A 14,824-nucleotide genomic window follows, 5' to 3' on the forward strand; every position below is an offset into this window, starting at 1 on the left:
ACACACACACACACACACACACACACACACACAGTCATTCAATCTGGCTTTCACATTGGAAACTTGGGAGAAGACTCTGACCAAGTCTCTTCCTAGCTGAGGGAGGGCTGGAGGGATGTCGGCAGGGGGGGGGGGGAAGGCGTAAGTCCGTTCACGGAGTAGGAAAGGCTCAGACGGGGCCTGTTCCACTGAGGTCTGGGATCTGGCAGCTGAGCTCACACATCCCACCAGATCTGCAGCCTGTGAAAGGTCACAGGTCATCTGACCACAGAGAATGAACATCTCAGAACAAGGAGTTAGACACGGATAAGGCGGACCCTGTACCTGGAGCGGATACAGTACCTTTGGCAAGACGCTCCAGGCGTTTCCCGTGCTCAGGTGGGACAGAGTACCTGCAATCACATGAGAAAGTCAGACCCCAGCAGAGGATGAGGGAAGGATCGAGAGACATGCTCTCCCTTCCTCACAAACACCCTGAAGGAAAAGGATCCTGAGGGTTCCCAGTTCAAAGACTCTACGAACGTGAGGTGACGGTGCACCAAATACCCCAACCTGACTGTTACACATCACACACATATACTGACGTATGGTACGACAGCTCATGAATATGTACAATCACTACGTGCAAGGTGAAACTACTTTGGGGCCGCAGGTCTCACTATACAGTCCCATCTTGCCTGGGATTCAGAGAGCTGCCAGCCTCTGCCTCCCCAGTGCTGGACTTAAAGGTGTGTGCCACCACACTGGGCTGAAAAATGTACTTCCTAAAAACACCTGGGGCAAAGCAAACCTAGGAAGGCTGAGACAGGAGGATAAATAATTCAAGGGCAGCCTGAGCTGTACAGAGGGAAGGACACTGGAGAGCAATCTGTGGAGATAAAATACTTTAAGACGGAGGAGTGGAGAGCCGACACAGCAGTGGAGAGCCGACACAGCAGTAGGGATGTACCCATTCATGCTCACTCACTCTGCATGCGGGTGACCGAGTGAGAACCTGCAGAACAGAATCTCTCTCCTTACAGAGGGGCTCCTGTAATAACACTGTTTCCTGATGTGGGGAGGGGCATCACATCACTGTGAAGGTTTTCACCATGCTCCGGAAGGATGGGAAAGGCCTGGTGGAGGCTGGAGGAGTGCGAAACACGGTGACCAAGCGCTGGGCACCTTGACACTGATGAGCCCATTTTTTTCTCCCATACAAGCTACACTGATTACCCAGTAGATTTAATTACTCCTCCATGACTGTGGTGCCGGCTGCTCTTTGTGGAAAAACAAAGGAAATGGAGACACCAGGGACTATTTAAAACGTCTACAAAACTGCTAAGCTTTAAATTCAGCTTCCTCATTTTAACCTTCACGGCTTATACTGAAGGCTACTTCAACTCAGCACAGTGAAAACACGGCCGTGGCCCTGGCACCAGGCAGTAAGCACTGACCCAGGACTGTCTCCTTCTGTACACACCGTGGACTTCGAAGGACATGTGCCTGACAATCCAAGAGCCCTGCACATGCAGCTCAAACCCGGGAAGTGTTGCCCTCCCGCCCCCTGCCATGCCTGCCCCAGCTCTGTCCTTCACAGATCTCAGCCCAGACACTGTACTGATCTACAGTTCAGTGAGTTCCACAATAGCCAGACACACAAACCTTGTCTCAAAAAGCAAAAGAAAAAAGAAAAGAAAAGGAAAGGAAAGGAAATGTCAGGCCTCCTGAGAAGAGGGAGTCAGCCGGCAGCAGAGCCCCCTGGAACGGTCCCATGACTCTAAGCGACTCCACTACCACAGGAAGCGAAGTTCCGTACGCTGTATAGAGCACTCCACTCTCTGAGCCTCTCTACTCAGCCATGTGTGGCGGCTTGTACCTATTAATTCCAGAATCTGGGAAGTCGAGAAGCAGTTTAAGGCCAACCTGGGCTACAGGGTCACGACCCTGTCTCACATAACAAAGAACAACAAAAATAAAACTCGCTCCTCAAAGGCATTCTGGACTCCAAATGCATTTCGCAAGTTAACTCAATACAGATTGCCGGCCCCTCCTCAAGCCCAGTACCCAGGCCCTGCACTTCCCACATGGAGGAAAGGCCAGAAGCCCTGAGCCAAGGGAAGCCCGCTGCTAAGTGCAGGCTGACTTTACCAAGACTTGGGCTCTCCGAAGTGCAGATAGTTGATGCTGTATAGATCCATGTCCTCCGTGTGCCAGGCAAAGGACGTCTTCCACATGCCAAAGTACAGATAGGGGGTATTCACCCCCTCAATGGTGATCCCACTCTCCTTCTCCACCAGGTCCAGGATAGTCTTCAGCCGGCCGATATTCCACTCATCAACATGCTGCCAAGAAACAGGACACGTATGTAAGTAAACACGGCAGCCTCAGGTCAGCCGTCACTGTGGACTACAGTGTGGCCTGTCAAAGCCACAGCATCCAAAACAAGGAAGTGGCCTGGTACGGAAGCACACACCCTCAATCCCTGCATCCAGGACTCAGGGGCAGGTGGATCACGCTATGTGTTCAATACCAGTCTGGTCTATACAACAAGTTCTGGGCAGCCAGGCCTACACTATGAGACCCTGTCGCAAAAAAAGAAAGGATGAAGGATGACAGATGGACAGACAGATAGATGGAAGGTATGCAGGTAAAATTAGAAAGTAAAAGAGGTTGAAAGACTATGAAGTATTTAAAATTAAAAATTTAAAAATATTTAAGAAAGGGCTAGCAAAATGGTGTAGTGGGTATAGGCACAGGCCTTCAATGCTCAGAACCCACGTGGTGACCCCACCATGTCTGTTCCCCGAGTTCCAGTGGCCGTCTAGGGGTTCTCTGGAAGCAGGTTCTGAAGTGCATGCGGCGCCCTGCTTTTCCGCCTCCATCTCGGGTACTCACAGCCGACACCTTCTGTCACCCTCTAAGGCTTCTCCACTCTGCCTACCTGTGCACCCTTCCATGTGGACCTTGGGACCCACTTCCTGCCCTCTGACCTTTGCCTTCACCACCCTGCCACCCATCCATCCACGAGTAACTTCCTACCTCCGAACTGACATCGACAAACTCAGATTTCACTTCTAAACTCTTCCCTTTCAATAACGGCCAATCTGAGAGATAAACCCTGGAAAGCCTTATACGTTTTTTTTAGTCAACCAGAGACAGACCCAAATATTCCCCCTTCTCCCACGATAATAAGGCAATTTGTTAGCTCAAAAAAAGCACAAGATCCCAAGTCAGTAAAGTTGGCTAAAATAGCTCCTGTTACAGCGGCTCACTGGAGAGCCGTGCAATCCGACTATGCTTCTCTTAAGCCCTCCCACTTGATTAGTCAGGGAGCGGCTTCCTGCAGAGACTGCGCGTTCCCTCTCCCTCTAGCGATGCCTCACTTTCTGTGGTCTATGCCACCCTCTCAGGAACCGATCATCTACCACCTACACACTATGGGCGCAGCCTTGAAAAGGACACCACAGCACCCGGTTCACGTGTGCTGTGGAAGATATACACTCCAGTCACATGCACAACTGCCAACAAGGAAGACAGAACAGTGTATTGGCAGGAGAACATCTGTTGTTCATCTGCCCATTCACCAACCAGCTTTTTAAGTACCTACTGAGTGCTTGGCATAATACACTGCAGGATTCTCAGTGGTCTCACCTGTTCATAGAGAGTACCATTCACATCGGCTCCATAGATGGGAGGATTGAATGTGAGGTTTTTCCAGTATTTACGCTCAAGTTCTTCAAATTCACTGTATCGTGGGGTACAGTACCTTTCAAACATAAAATAACAATGTTAGCTGTTTACAGATGGTTTAAGAACGACCCCCATAAACCCATCTTTGAATAATTGGTCGATAGTGTACTTGGTCAAACTGGGAAGGAGTGTACTCTGTCCCGCCTGCCATTTGAGATGTGAGCACTCAGCTGTTCCTGCCACCATGCCTTCACTCGCTACCACGGACTCTCACCCTCGGAAACCATGAGCCCAATTAAATGCTTCTTTTATACGTTGCCTTGGTCATGGTGCTTTATCACAGCAACAGAATATGTTTATTAGGCAGTATGAGCCATATAAGATATAAGCCACTATTCCAGGGACAACAAAACATTTCAAAAGAATAAGACACAAGGCTGAGACCGTGAGACCTGATGATAGTGCTTGCCTAGCACACACAAAGCTCTGGGGTTCAAGCCAGGCATGGTAGAACACGCCTGCAACCCCAGGACCTGGGAATCAAGAATCAGGGCAAGGTCATCTGCTACACGAGACACTGTCTCAGAAAACAAAGCAAGGGCTGGAGCGACGGCTCAGCAGCTAAGAGCGTGGGCTGCTCTAGGACAAGACCTGACACTGGTTCCCAGCACCTGTGTGGGCAGATCACGCCTGCCTGTAATTCTATTTCCAAAAGATCCAAGGACCCTGGCCTCAGCGGGGTTCCAGGATTCGTGTATATAACCACAGACACACTAACTAAAAATAAAACATAGCTTTAAAAAGACAACTGTGGGAGGGGCCTGACCATATGGCTTAATGAGAAAGGGTCTCAATCTGCAAGCCTAAGTCAATGCCCAGACTCTATCTACATAAGCAGAAAACTGACTCCACAGTGTGGTCCTCTGAGCACCAGACATGGGCCATGGCACGTGCAATGCTCCCTCCCCATCCTCCCCCCCTCCCGACAAATGTGATAAATAATTTTGATTTTATTTTTTTAACTTCCCCCTGGGCTGATGAGTGGTTAAGAGCAGAGGCGGCTCTTCCTGTGGTTTCCAGCACCTCCAAGGGGACTCACAAGGCTTGAACTCCAGCTCCAGGAGAACTGATGCCCTCTTGTGGCCACCGTGAGTACTTTGAGTACCTGCTATATACAAGCAGTTGTGCAGGCAAGCATCCTCACACATAAAATATAAAATTTAAAACTTAAAAAAAGGTATTCCAGCCGGGCGTGGTGGCGCACGCCTTTAATCCCAGCACTCGGGAGGCAGAGGCAGGCGGATTTCTGAGTTCGAGGCCAGCCTGGTCTACAGAGTGAGTTCCAGGACAGCCAGGGCTATACAGAGAAACCCTGTCTCAAAAAACCAAAAAAAAAAAGGTATTCCCCACTTTCAACCTCTCACTTTAAAGGGTTTTTTTTTTTTTCCTTCACTTTTCTTTAGTAAGTCTGTATTTGTTCTGCTTTGTAAAAGAAGCGAGGTGGCTAGGCCTTTCAAGCCCTAGTAAAGTCTCACTTGCATACTGAGGAGGGGAGATGGAATCACCGTGTGAGGCAGAGCCAGCCTGGGTTACCGGGTTACACCGTGAATCCCAGGCAGATCTGATACAGTTTCTCCCTCTGGAGGCCTTGGACAGGAGGAAGCCTGGGGAAGGTCACAGGCACAGGTGTGAACCGGCTCTCCCTTAGGAACCTGGAACCCTCCCGTCTCTGGAGAGGTGACTGCGCCCTGCAGGTCCTGGAGTGACGTGGGAGGCCAGGCTTCCAAACACAAAAGCCAAAGATGCGAACCCTGATGCCAAACCTTCCGGGATGTAAGGGCGACGGCGAGGCACGGAGCAGGACCTGTGCTCGTGGCCAGGATGAGGCTCTGAGCCACTGGCCTGTCAATGCCTCATTCCCAGCATCCTCTCTGAGATCACACTCAACAGATAATTAGTGGGGCTGAAAACAGTATTTGAAGAAAAATACTTAGCAACAACAGAAATTAGGGGCAAAAAAAGCTTTTTATATATCAGGGTGGTGGGTGGCAATAGAGCTCACTTTAGTAAAGGCTTGCATGAGGCCCTACATGCACACAAAAAAGTAGATAAAAAGTATTTTTTTAAAAAAATACTTTTAAAAAAGGATACCAGGGTGGAGGGGATAATCTGTGTAATTTAACATAAAAATTATATAAAAAGGAAAAAAGTAAGTTGGGTCAGTGGTGGCGCACACCTTGAATCCCAACACTAGAGAAGCAGAAGCAAGTGGATCTCAGTCATTTCCAAGGCAGCCAGGACTACACAGAGAAACCCTGTCTCAGAAACAAACAAACAAACAAACAAACAAGGGAAAAAACTAACGTGCTCACAGCAGAGAAGACAGGAGGCTGGAGACATGGCTCAACAATTAAGAGCACTGGCTACTCTTCCAGATTCCCAGTACCCACATGGTCGCTCATGCCTGTAGCTCTAGTCTCAAGCGTTCTGATGTCCTCTTCTGGTCTCCGCAGGCACCAGCTATGCGTGTACTGCATATACATACCTCAGAGGATAACGAAAGTTTTCTCAAAAAGAGAGATGAGAGAAGATGAAGCCTTGAGGGGGCCCCCACATGAAAAACAAGCAGGTAAGCTTGGTACAGGGGACAGCTGAGAGCAGCCGTAAAAGGATCGCTCAGACTTTCATCCACAGAGCACATCACACTTCGACAGACATTTGCATAAATTCACTCGCTGGCCAGCGCTGCAGGTGTTTTAAGAGTTATGAACACACCTGTAAGATCTCCATTAGTCTAGTGACAAGAAACAAGAGAAGGCAGAAGAGCAGAGGACACTGAGGGAAGTGACAGTAAAGTACACTGCACCTGCCCAGGGGCTTGCAATGGAGGTCCCACTCCAGCTGCCAGGCTGAGATCAGAATAGGTGAGCCAGCAAGGCAGGGAGTGAGGAAGGGGAAAGGAAGGGATCCCTGGAGCCCCTCAGGCTGAGGAGACTCAGGGAGGATGAGTAGAGTGCAATGCACGGAACAAGAGACCCTCCGTCCAATTCGGGGTGGATGAGATGAGCCTAGAGCAGAATGGCGGCAAACCACCGAACAAGCAGAGACACCGAGAAGAGAACAGGGCAAGACGGTGTGGGGAGGGCTGGCAAACTGTAGCCGGGGTGATAATTGCTCATTCACATTCCGAGTGCCCTGACAGCAGTGAGGCAGTGCCGGCTGCGCTACAGCAGACAGAAGGGAATGGAAACCAGCAGAGCCACTTACCTACGAGTGGGTGGGACAGATCTATCCCGAAGCAGCTCCAGTTGCCTCACCTCCAACTTTCTCCTCTACAGCTACGCAATTTTCCATAGTCAAAAATGCACCAGACTGCTGGGGAGGGAGCTACGTAGACTTTGGGTCTATACAAGAGGCCTTGGATACCATCAACACCAACAAATTTTTTTAATTTATAAAAAAGAAAAAAAAAAAAAAAGACCACCAAAAACAAAACAGTAACAACAATAACAACAAAAAACGAAAACGAAGCCATACTGCAGCCGGGGCAGGGAGATGCCCAACCTGAGAGGACTGGAGCTCAGTGCCCAGCACCCACCCACCCTGCATCACCCACAGCGACCTGATCCTCCAGCTCCCCTGGATGTGTCTGACACCTTCTCCCAGCCCTGAGGGTCCCTACATGCTAGTATGGATACAGACAGACACACACATATCAATAAAAATAAGGTCATTTTTTAAGCTGTATGAGACACATAGTTCAGGCTGATCAGTGTGACCTAAAACTCAGAGAGATCTTCCTGTGTCTGCCTCAAGATTAAAGGTATGTGCTATCATGCTGGCAAAATAAGTCTTTAAAAGGAAATGACTGGTACCAGAGAAATGAATGGCTCAGTGATGTAGGAGCACTTGTCCTTGCAGGGGACCTAGGGTAAATTCCCAGCACCTGAACAGTGACTCACTATACTACCTGTAACTCCAGTGTCAGGGGATCCAACATCCTCTCCTCTCTGTCCTCACATGCATAAGGCATGCACATGGCGGACAGACATACATGGAGACAGAACACCTACACACTAAAACTAAAATTAAAAGAAAAAAAAATTACTGCTCACAAGGAAAAAACAGAAGGGTCACTTTATATAAGAGCAAGGGCTGGCTGAGGCTGGAGAGATGGCTAATTGGTTAAGAGCACTGACTGCTCTTCCAGAGGACCAGAGTTCAATTCCCAGCAACCACATGGCAGTTTACAATTGTCTGTACCTCCAGGATCCAACATCCTCACACAGATATACAAGCAGATAAAACACCAATGCACTTTAGAGAAAAAGAAAATAATAAAACATTTTTAAAAAGAACAACAACAAAGGCTGGCAAACTGTCTTGCAGGTAAAAGTCACTACCCTTGAGTCTGATGACCCGAGTTTGATCCCTAGGACCCCCTACATCAGAGAGAGAGAAGTGACCCCCACAGCTCTTCTTTTGATTTCCACACGAGGGCCATGCATGTGTATTTACATACTCCCACAACAAATACGTGATGAAATGTACATTTAAAAAAGGGCACAGATAGAGTTAGTCTGTTAATCCCAGCACTGGAAAGTAGAGGCCGAGGGGCCAGAACATCATCCTCGGCTATAAAATGAACCAGAGGCTAGCCCAGGACACACCTAGCCTTTAATCCCAACACTTGGGAGGCAAAAGCAGGCGGATTTGAGTTCGAGGCCAGCCTAGTCTACAGAGTGAGTTCCAGGATATCCAGGGCTACACAGAGAAACCCTGTCTTGAAAAACAAACAAAAGACACACCTATATAATCCCAGAACTCAGAAAGCAGAGGCAGGCCTGGTATACAGAGAGAGTTCCAGGCCAGAGTTACACAGAGAAACCCTGTCTTGAAAAACCACAATAATTAAATGAATTAAAATAAATGAATTAAATATTTAAAACATAATGCAAAGAAGTTTAGACTGTGGCATAGCGCATAGCACTGTGAAGAGAAAGTCTCCCACACAAAGAGCAGAAGGGGGGACTGATGCCTGAGCATCCGCCTTCTTCAGTGAGACAACAGGACCCTTGGACAACTGAAGAAGCAATGCTAGGGCCAGAGACGCCTCGGTGGATCAAAGGACTTTCTTGACAAGCCTGATGATGTGAGGTTGATCCCCATAACCCATGTCAAAAGGAACGGAGGGAACTGACTTCTGAAAGCTGTCTTCTGACCTCTATACTCCCATGTGTGGCACACATGCACCTAAACACACTTACATGTAAATAAAAGAAAAACGTCCAGAAGTGGTGGTACACACCTTTAATCCCAGGGCTCGAAAGCATCGGCATGAGTTCAAAGCCAGCCTGGTTTGTGTACCCAGTTCCAGGCTAGCCAGGGCTACCTAGTGAAACCCTCTCTCAAACTTAAAGTTTAAAAACATTAGAAGAGGCAACTCTAGGCCTAGATGTTAAGTCGGGGGGGCGAGGGGGATGTATTTCTACTGGCTGAGCCTTAACTGCTGCGCTTGGAGGATGAGGGCAGCTTAGGCTCCACAGCCAAACTGTGTCTCCAAACCAAAACAGAACAAAATGGAAAACCCCGCAAAGCATCTCCACTCACTTGTCGCTATTGGCGATCTTGCGGAACTCACGAACAGTCATGGCTTTCTTCTGTATGTTGTACTGAGTGAAGAGGCCAGACTGGCCAGTCACCAGCTGCTGGATGGGCGCAGGGATGACTAGATCATCAATATCATCGTAGGATGTTCGAGGTTTCCACTCTTTGGGAGGAACGACCTACAAGGCACCGAGGAGAAGGGGGCAGATGAGAAACAAGCAAGCCAGAATCCCGCAAGTGTGTAGGCCACCGTCCAGACTAGCTGTCCATTTTACCAGAAAGTAACTCTGATTCACGTACGCTCCCTCAAACCCAGGAAGTCACGCTGTCATGCGAACACTGCGCACCACATAATCTCAGTGACCTAAGCAAAACAGAACTTGTAAACCTAGGCGTCTTATCTGATTGAAGAGTGGGTTCCCGAACAGCCCAGGGTTCTTTCGCAAACAAAGCAACGGCAGCAGATGTGCCGGCTGACACCCATCGCACTAGTACTCCAGGCTATATCCTATTTGAAACAACATGACTACCTAGTCCACTCTAAACTAGCCTAGGCTAACATAAAACTGAGAAAACAGCAATTATCATGGCTTTTATGAAAGAAAATAATGGATATGCATCATAAAAATCCAAACAGCTTTTATATAAAATCTAATACTTATATCAATTTATACCCTCACCATGTGTTGCAAAGCTATACTGTGGGCCCTGCAGGGCCTACTACTGTGTGAACGAGCCATTTTCTCTGAGACAGCTGATGGGAGCCTCAGAGAAGAAAGACATGCCTTTAGTTCCAGCACTCGGGAGGCAGAGGCAGGTGGATTTCTGAGTTCGAGGCCAGCCTGGTCTACAGAGTGAGTTCCAGGACAGCCAGGGCTATACAGAGAAACCCTGTCTCAAAAAACCAAAAACAAACAAACAAAAAAAAAACAACAAGAAAGACACCAAAGTCTAAGACTAGGCTAGTCCTCAGCTTTGGAACTGAAGTCCTTGGGTTTTGTGTGTGTTTTTTTTTTTTTTTTTTTTTTTCTATATCAAAAGAGTAAGGGCTAGGGAAAAAAGCTCAGAGTGGGGCATGGTGGCACACACCTTTAATCCCAGCACTGGGTGGCAGAGGCAGGTGGATCTAAGTCTGAGACCAGCCTGCCAGAGCTTACAAAGAGAAACCCTGTCTCTAAAACAAAAACAAAAAGCCCAAAACGGTAACTAACTCAGAGGTATAGAGTGTTAGATCTGAATCTTCAGTGCCATGAAAAACAAAAACAAAAAGTGAACCCATATATACATACAGCAGGGAATTCACACTGAAATGGGACAGCTCCCCTTGGCTCAGAGGAAGTCTTCTGCAACAGTCTGAAAGGGTTCCTTCAGAAATGCAACCGTGTTACCGTGGGGGACTCGGAAAACCGAGAGTGACTAAACATAGGAAGGGGTTGATTTGACTAGGGGTAGGGGAGGACGGCCCTATTCAGTGCACAGGGAGAAAAGTAACCAATTTCAAACCACAGAGACCAGAATCCTTATGTGGTCTGGCCAGGGATTCTCTCCCTTGAAGAAAGTCCCTAAGGGAAACCGAATTGTATCAGTGCAGAGGGGACTAAAATGAGAGGGGCAGGTGTTGGGAATGCCAGTGGCAGGTAAAAGCTGTAAAATGCGGAGCCCCAGGTCAAGCCTGGAGACACTGGCTCTGTAGTTCCCTTTCCTGTCCCACCTGCACACCATCATACCAGCAAGAATCAGGTATACTGCGACTCTCAAGACAACTCAGTTTTTTTCTGGTGTTCACTTAGGGGAAAAAAAAAAAAATCACCACTGTCCATTTCATCTTTAGGGACTCAAGAAACATGATTGTCACAGGCTATGTGAAAGGAAGACTGGACTGCAGAGAGGATCAGTAATTCAATGCAAATAAGTACAAGCCCGCAACTAATTCCAGTTATAAAGACCAGAAATATTCACATAGCGGCTACCTGAGCAGGTTCACAACCCTGCTCCCTACCTTGGCTAGCCCAGCCCGATGAGCTCCTTGGGATTCAATGTAGGCAATGTAGCGGCTGAAGTTCTGGAACTCTTCCATGGTGGGGTAAAAGGTCATGATCCGAGCACTGGGGTTCAAAGTTTCTGATTCAGAAGCCATCTTTCCTTCTTTGTTTTTGAGGCCGATTTGCTTGGATAAAAAAAAAACCTGAAGTGTTAAGAGAACAAAAGTAAATGACAAGGAACTGCCCCCTATGATGCTTATTCAAATGGACTATACGGACAAGCAAAATCTGTCCCGTTTAAAAAGAACCCGAGGAAGCCAGAAGATGACCAGAAGCCCAGAAACCCAGCACCAGGGAGAAAGGCGGCAGGATGTCAAGTTACTAATCCAACATCTACACCAAGTCAAGGGGGAAAAATGTGGTGGTGGTGGTGGTGGTGGTGGTGGTGGTAACACTCCTATAATCCCAGTACTCAGGAGGCAGAGGCAGGTCAACCTGGTTTACAGAGTGAGTTCTAGGACAGCAAGAACTTCTAAGAAGCTTCCTGTGGAATCTTTCCTAGAGCACGGCGTTACAAGATTCTAAGCCACTGAAAAGTAACTTAGCTGCAGACTATAAGGCTTCAGGGGGCTCACGTTGATAACTGACAGTATGTTAGGAGTTTAAAACACTGCAGTGAAACTGTTCTCTAAATCAAAATGGTTTCAGCAGTACTCAATGAACCCTGGTTGGCTCAACTGCACTGAAACCAGGCAATGAGCTGGCAAGACAGGGCACACTCCCCAACTGCAGGGAGAAAATACACAGACATTTTTTGGAGGAGGTCCTCAAGTAAGTGGGCAGAGCCTAAGCCCAGTGCTGGTAATACAACAGAGCGCCACAACCAGAAAAAGACAATGCATGCTAAAAACGAAGCCAGTTTAGAAGCAAAACTGTATGTCCTTCCTTGGATCTCCTCACCCACAGCCCAGGAGTTCTGTTCCCTCAAAGCCACTGGCAGTCCTATTTACTATACAGGAGAAAACTGCCTACAGCCTGCTTGCTCACAAGCTAGCATGGGATGTGAGAAGCAGCACGGAGTAAAGCCATCCAGGACAGCAGAAGAGAAACCCTGTCATGTAACTCTTGGGCTTCCATTCCACTCCAAGGGAGGTATTTCTAGCTAGGCATTTTTCATTAACTTTGCATAACAGATATACTGTTATCCCTGCTTTACATACCAGGAAATGTAACCACAGTGCCCTCCCTAAAGCATCTTCCACCGCTTTCTGCTACCTCAGCTCTAATACTTACCAGAACTAAGACCCCTCTGCAAGAGAATATTCAAGTGTGGAGGAACTTAAAGCTTATTCAATTTAGGAGACTTTTCCTTTTAAAAGGAAATTTTCAATATATCCTACTTTTGAAATTTTTACAAAAAGATAACTTAAATATCGGGCTGGGGCTCCTCCCCTGGGCTTCAAAGGTGGTCACAATGTTGCTTCTGCCTCTAGTTCTGTTTATCTTTGTGTGTCCAAAAGCTAGAACAATGCTTGCCACAAAGTAGGCACTCTGTAACTGCTGAATAACTCATTTCCTCTGCTCACTTTAGCGATCATCCCTTACTTTAACTCTAGGGTTCCATTCCTGCGATATATTCCCTTGGGGAAATCTGGTCTGGGGCACCTTCCCGTCCGCCTTCAGCAACAAAGCAAAGAGACCGGGATCTAAACCTTCGGCTCTAGAGTGAAAACTCTGAATACCGATCTGATCTCGGCCACTTTTTAACACCTTGGCTGTGTGAATGGACAGGATGAATCTCAGTTTCTCCACCTACAAAATGGGGACCCCCAACCCCCTTGCCTTGCTAGATCGTATGATTAACTCAGATGATGCAAGCGAACCCTAAACGCTAGGCCGGGTAAGCACTCCATAAAGGCAGCTGTTGCTAACAGTGACCTGAAACTCTCACACTCTCCGCCCCCGCAGCCACCCCCGCGGCATCCCTCCAAAGGCAGCCCGGTTCCCAGCGTCCCCGCACACCACTTACAGACACTGCCCCTCCCGGCCCCACCGCCTAGGCGAGGGAGGCCCGGCCGCAGGAAGAAGAAAATAAGGCCCAGTGGACCCGCCCCCCTCTCCCGACGCCCATTGGCCACTAGAGATTGGAAAGAACCAATCGCAAAACTTATTTTAGAAGCTCCTTTCTCTATTGCTCAAACCACATGTCGATCACGAAGCACAGAAAGACCCACCACCCTCCCCCACCGGAGCTCACGGACAAGGGTTTTGGCAGCATCAAACCCTTGGAGATCCAAAGCCTGATGGCTCTCACCTGGAGCCTAAAGCCCTAGCAGGGCTCAGGCTCGATTGCTGCTGTCGCCACTCGCCGATCCCACGGTTTTTCTTGAGGGCGAAAAACAGAGCTCCGCCTCCTTTAAAGTCTGACTCTGCGCAGCCTCACAGAGCCCATAGTCAACCAACCCAAGAATGGCTTTAAATCCTCAGCTAACCAATGAACACTCACTACAGCTACTCGGCGTCTGGAACTACGAGTCCGCTTAGCCTATGAGCGTCGTCTCGAGCTGTTGCCAGGAGAAAACGCTGAACCTCCCGGGACTGGGGCCACTGAGCATCAGGGCTGGATCCAGAGTTAGCCTATCAGAAGCTGACGCAGATCTCCATAGCTAAGCTGAGTAGAAAGAAGCGAGTACCCTGAAATGGGCTGGCCGGTTATGGGGAAGGGCGAGCAGGTGGTTATAAGATGTTTCTAGCGAAAGGATAAGCCTAATTTTCTTGGAGTAACTCCTTTGCCTAAGATATAAAGGCGATGGAAGACCTCCGGGAAAGTTTCTAAAGTCAAGGAGTTCAGAGAACGTGACCAGTATGTCCAAGTTTGCCCAGGACTCTCAGTTCTCAAAGTCTTGCGTTCTAAGAAGCCCCTCGCCTGCTGGCAAGGCGGGTTAGGTAGAGGATCTGTTCCAGGAGAAGGAGCCCTGGGGGGGTCATTAGGACAGATCCTGAAGGAAGAGATCCCTGGGGTTTTTTAAAAGCGGCTCCCCTTGAGCGAAAATTTTGGGTCATTAGCAGCTCTTGGAGCGAACAGGGTGATTCTAAGAATCATTAAAGGCACTTCAGGGGGCTGAACGGGATCCCTACAAGTCATTAGGAGCAGTTCCTGAGAGGCTGTGAACAGCCTTAAGGAGTTCCCAGATTGTCAAGGACGATGAAGAAGGAGAGGTTAACACCCTTATAAATCAAATAAGGAGGAGAACTCACTGGGGCATAAAACATGAGCAAAATTCCCGATAGCACCGCGAAGAGTTGTATTGTGTTTGAACTGCTTTCAAAACCAACCCCTCGGTACAGAGAGATGACTGAGAGGAAAGGCACAAGTCTTATGATCTGAGGTAAACCGTTGAAGAAGGAGAGAATCAATACAAGTTCACAAGATGTCCTCCGACTTTTGAGGATTGCAGTGCTGCCGCCGTCGCCACAAACACACTAAATAAATAGGCAATTAAAAAAAAAAAAAAAAAAAAAAAAAAAAGCCGGGCTGTGGTGGCACACGCCTTTAATCCCAG

At 48.2% G+C, this 14,824-nt stretch overlaps 1 protein-coding gene across 4 annotated transcripts in view; it reads right to left on the reverse strand.

The window, feature by feature from the left end:
- Kdm4a (lysine demethylase 4A) overlaps window positions 1-13,692 on the reverse strand; it is a 47,441-nt gene extending 33,749 nt beyond the window's left edge. The window contains exons 1-6 of one of the 4 annotated variants that reach the window (XM_029539800.1): window positions 13,576-13,692; window positions 11,279-11,464; window positions 9,283-9,458; window positions 3,634-3,748; window positions 2,131-2,324; window positions 343-392 (exon numbers count right to left, since the gene is read on the reverse strand). In XM_029539800.1, coding sequence (XP_029395660.1) covers window positions 343-392; window positions 2,131-2,324; window positions 3,634-3,748; window positions 9,283-9,458; window positions 11,279-11,416 — 673 coding nt within the window. In that variant the 5' untranslated portion in view covers window positions 11,417-11,464; window positions 13,576-13,692. Of the gene's footprint in view, window positions 1-342; window positions 393-2,130; window positions 2,325-3,633; window positions 3,749-9,282; window positions 9,459-11,278; window positions 11,465-13,290; window positions 13,364-13,575 lie in introns of those variants that run through there. The other 3 variants (XM_029539801.1, XM_029539802.1, XM_021200301.2) reach the window with 3 other exon arrangements.
- Window positions 13,693-14,824: the final 1,132 nt, after the last annotated feature.

Source organism: Mus pahari, chromosome 6 (assembly GCF_900095145.1).
Source record: "Mus pahari chromosome 6, PAHARI_EIJ_v1.1, whole genome shotgun sequence".
NCBI lineage: Eukaryota > Metazoa > Chordata > Mammalia > Rodentia > Muridae > Mus > Mus pahari.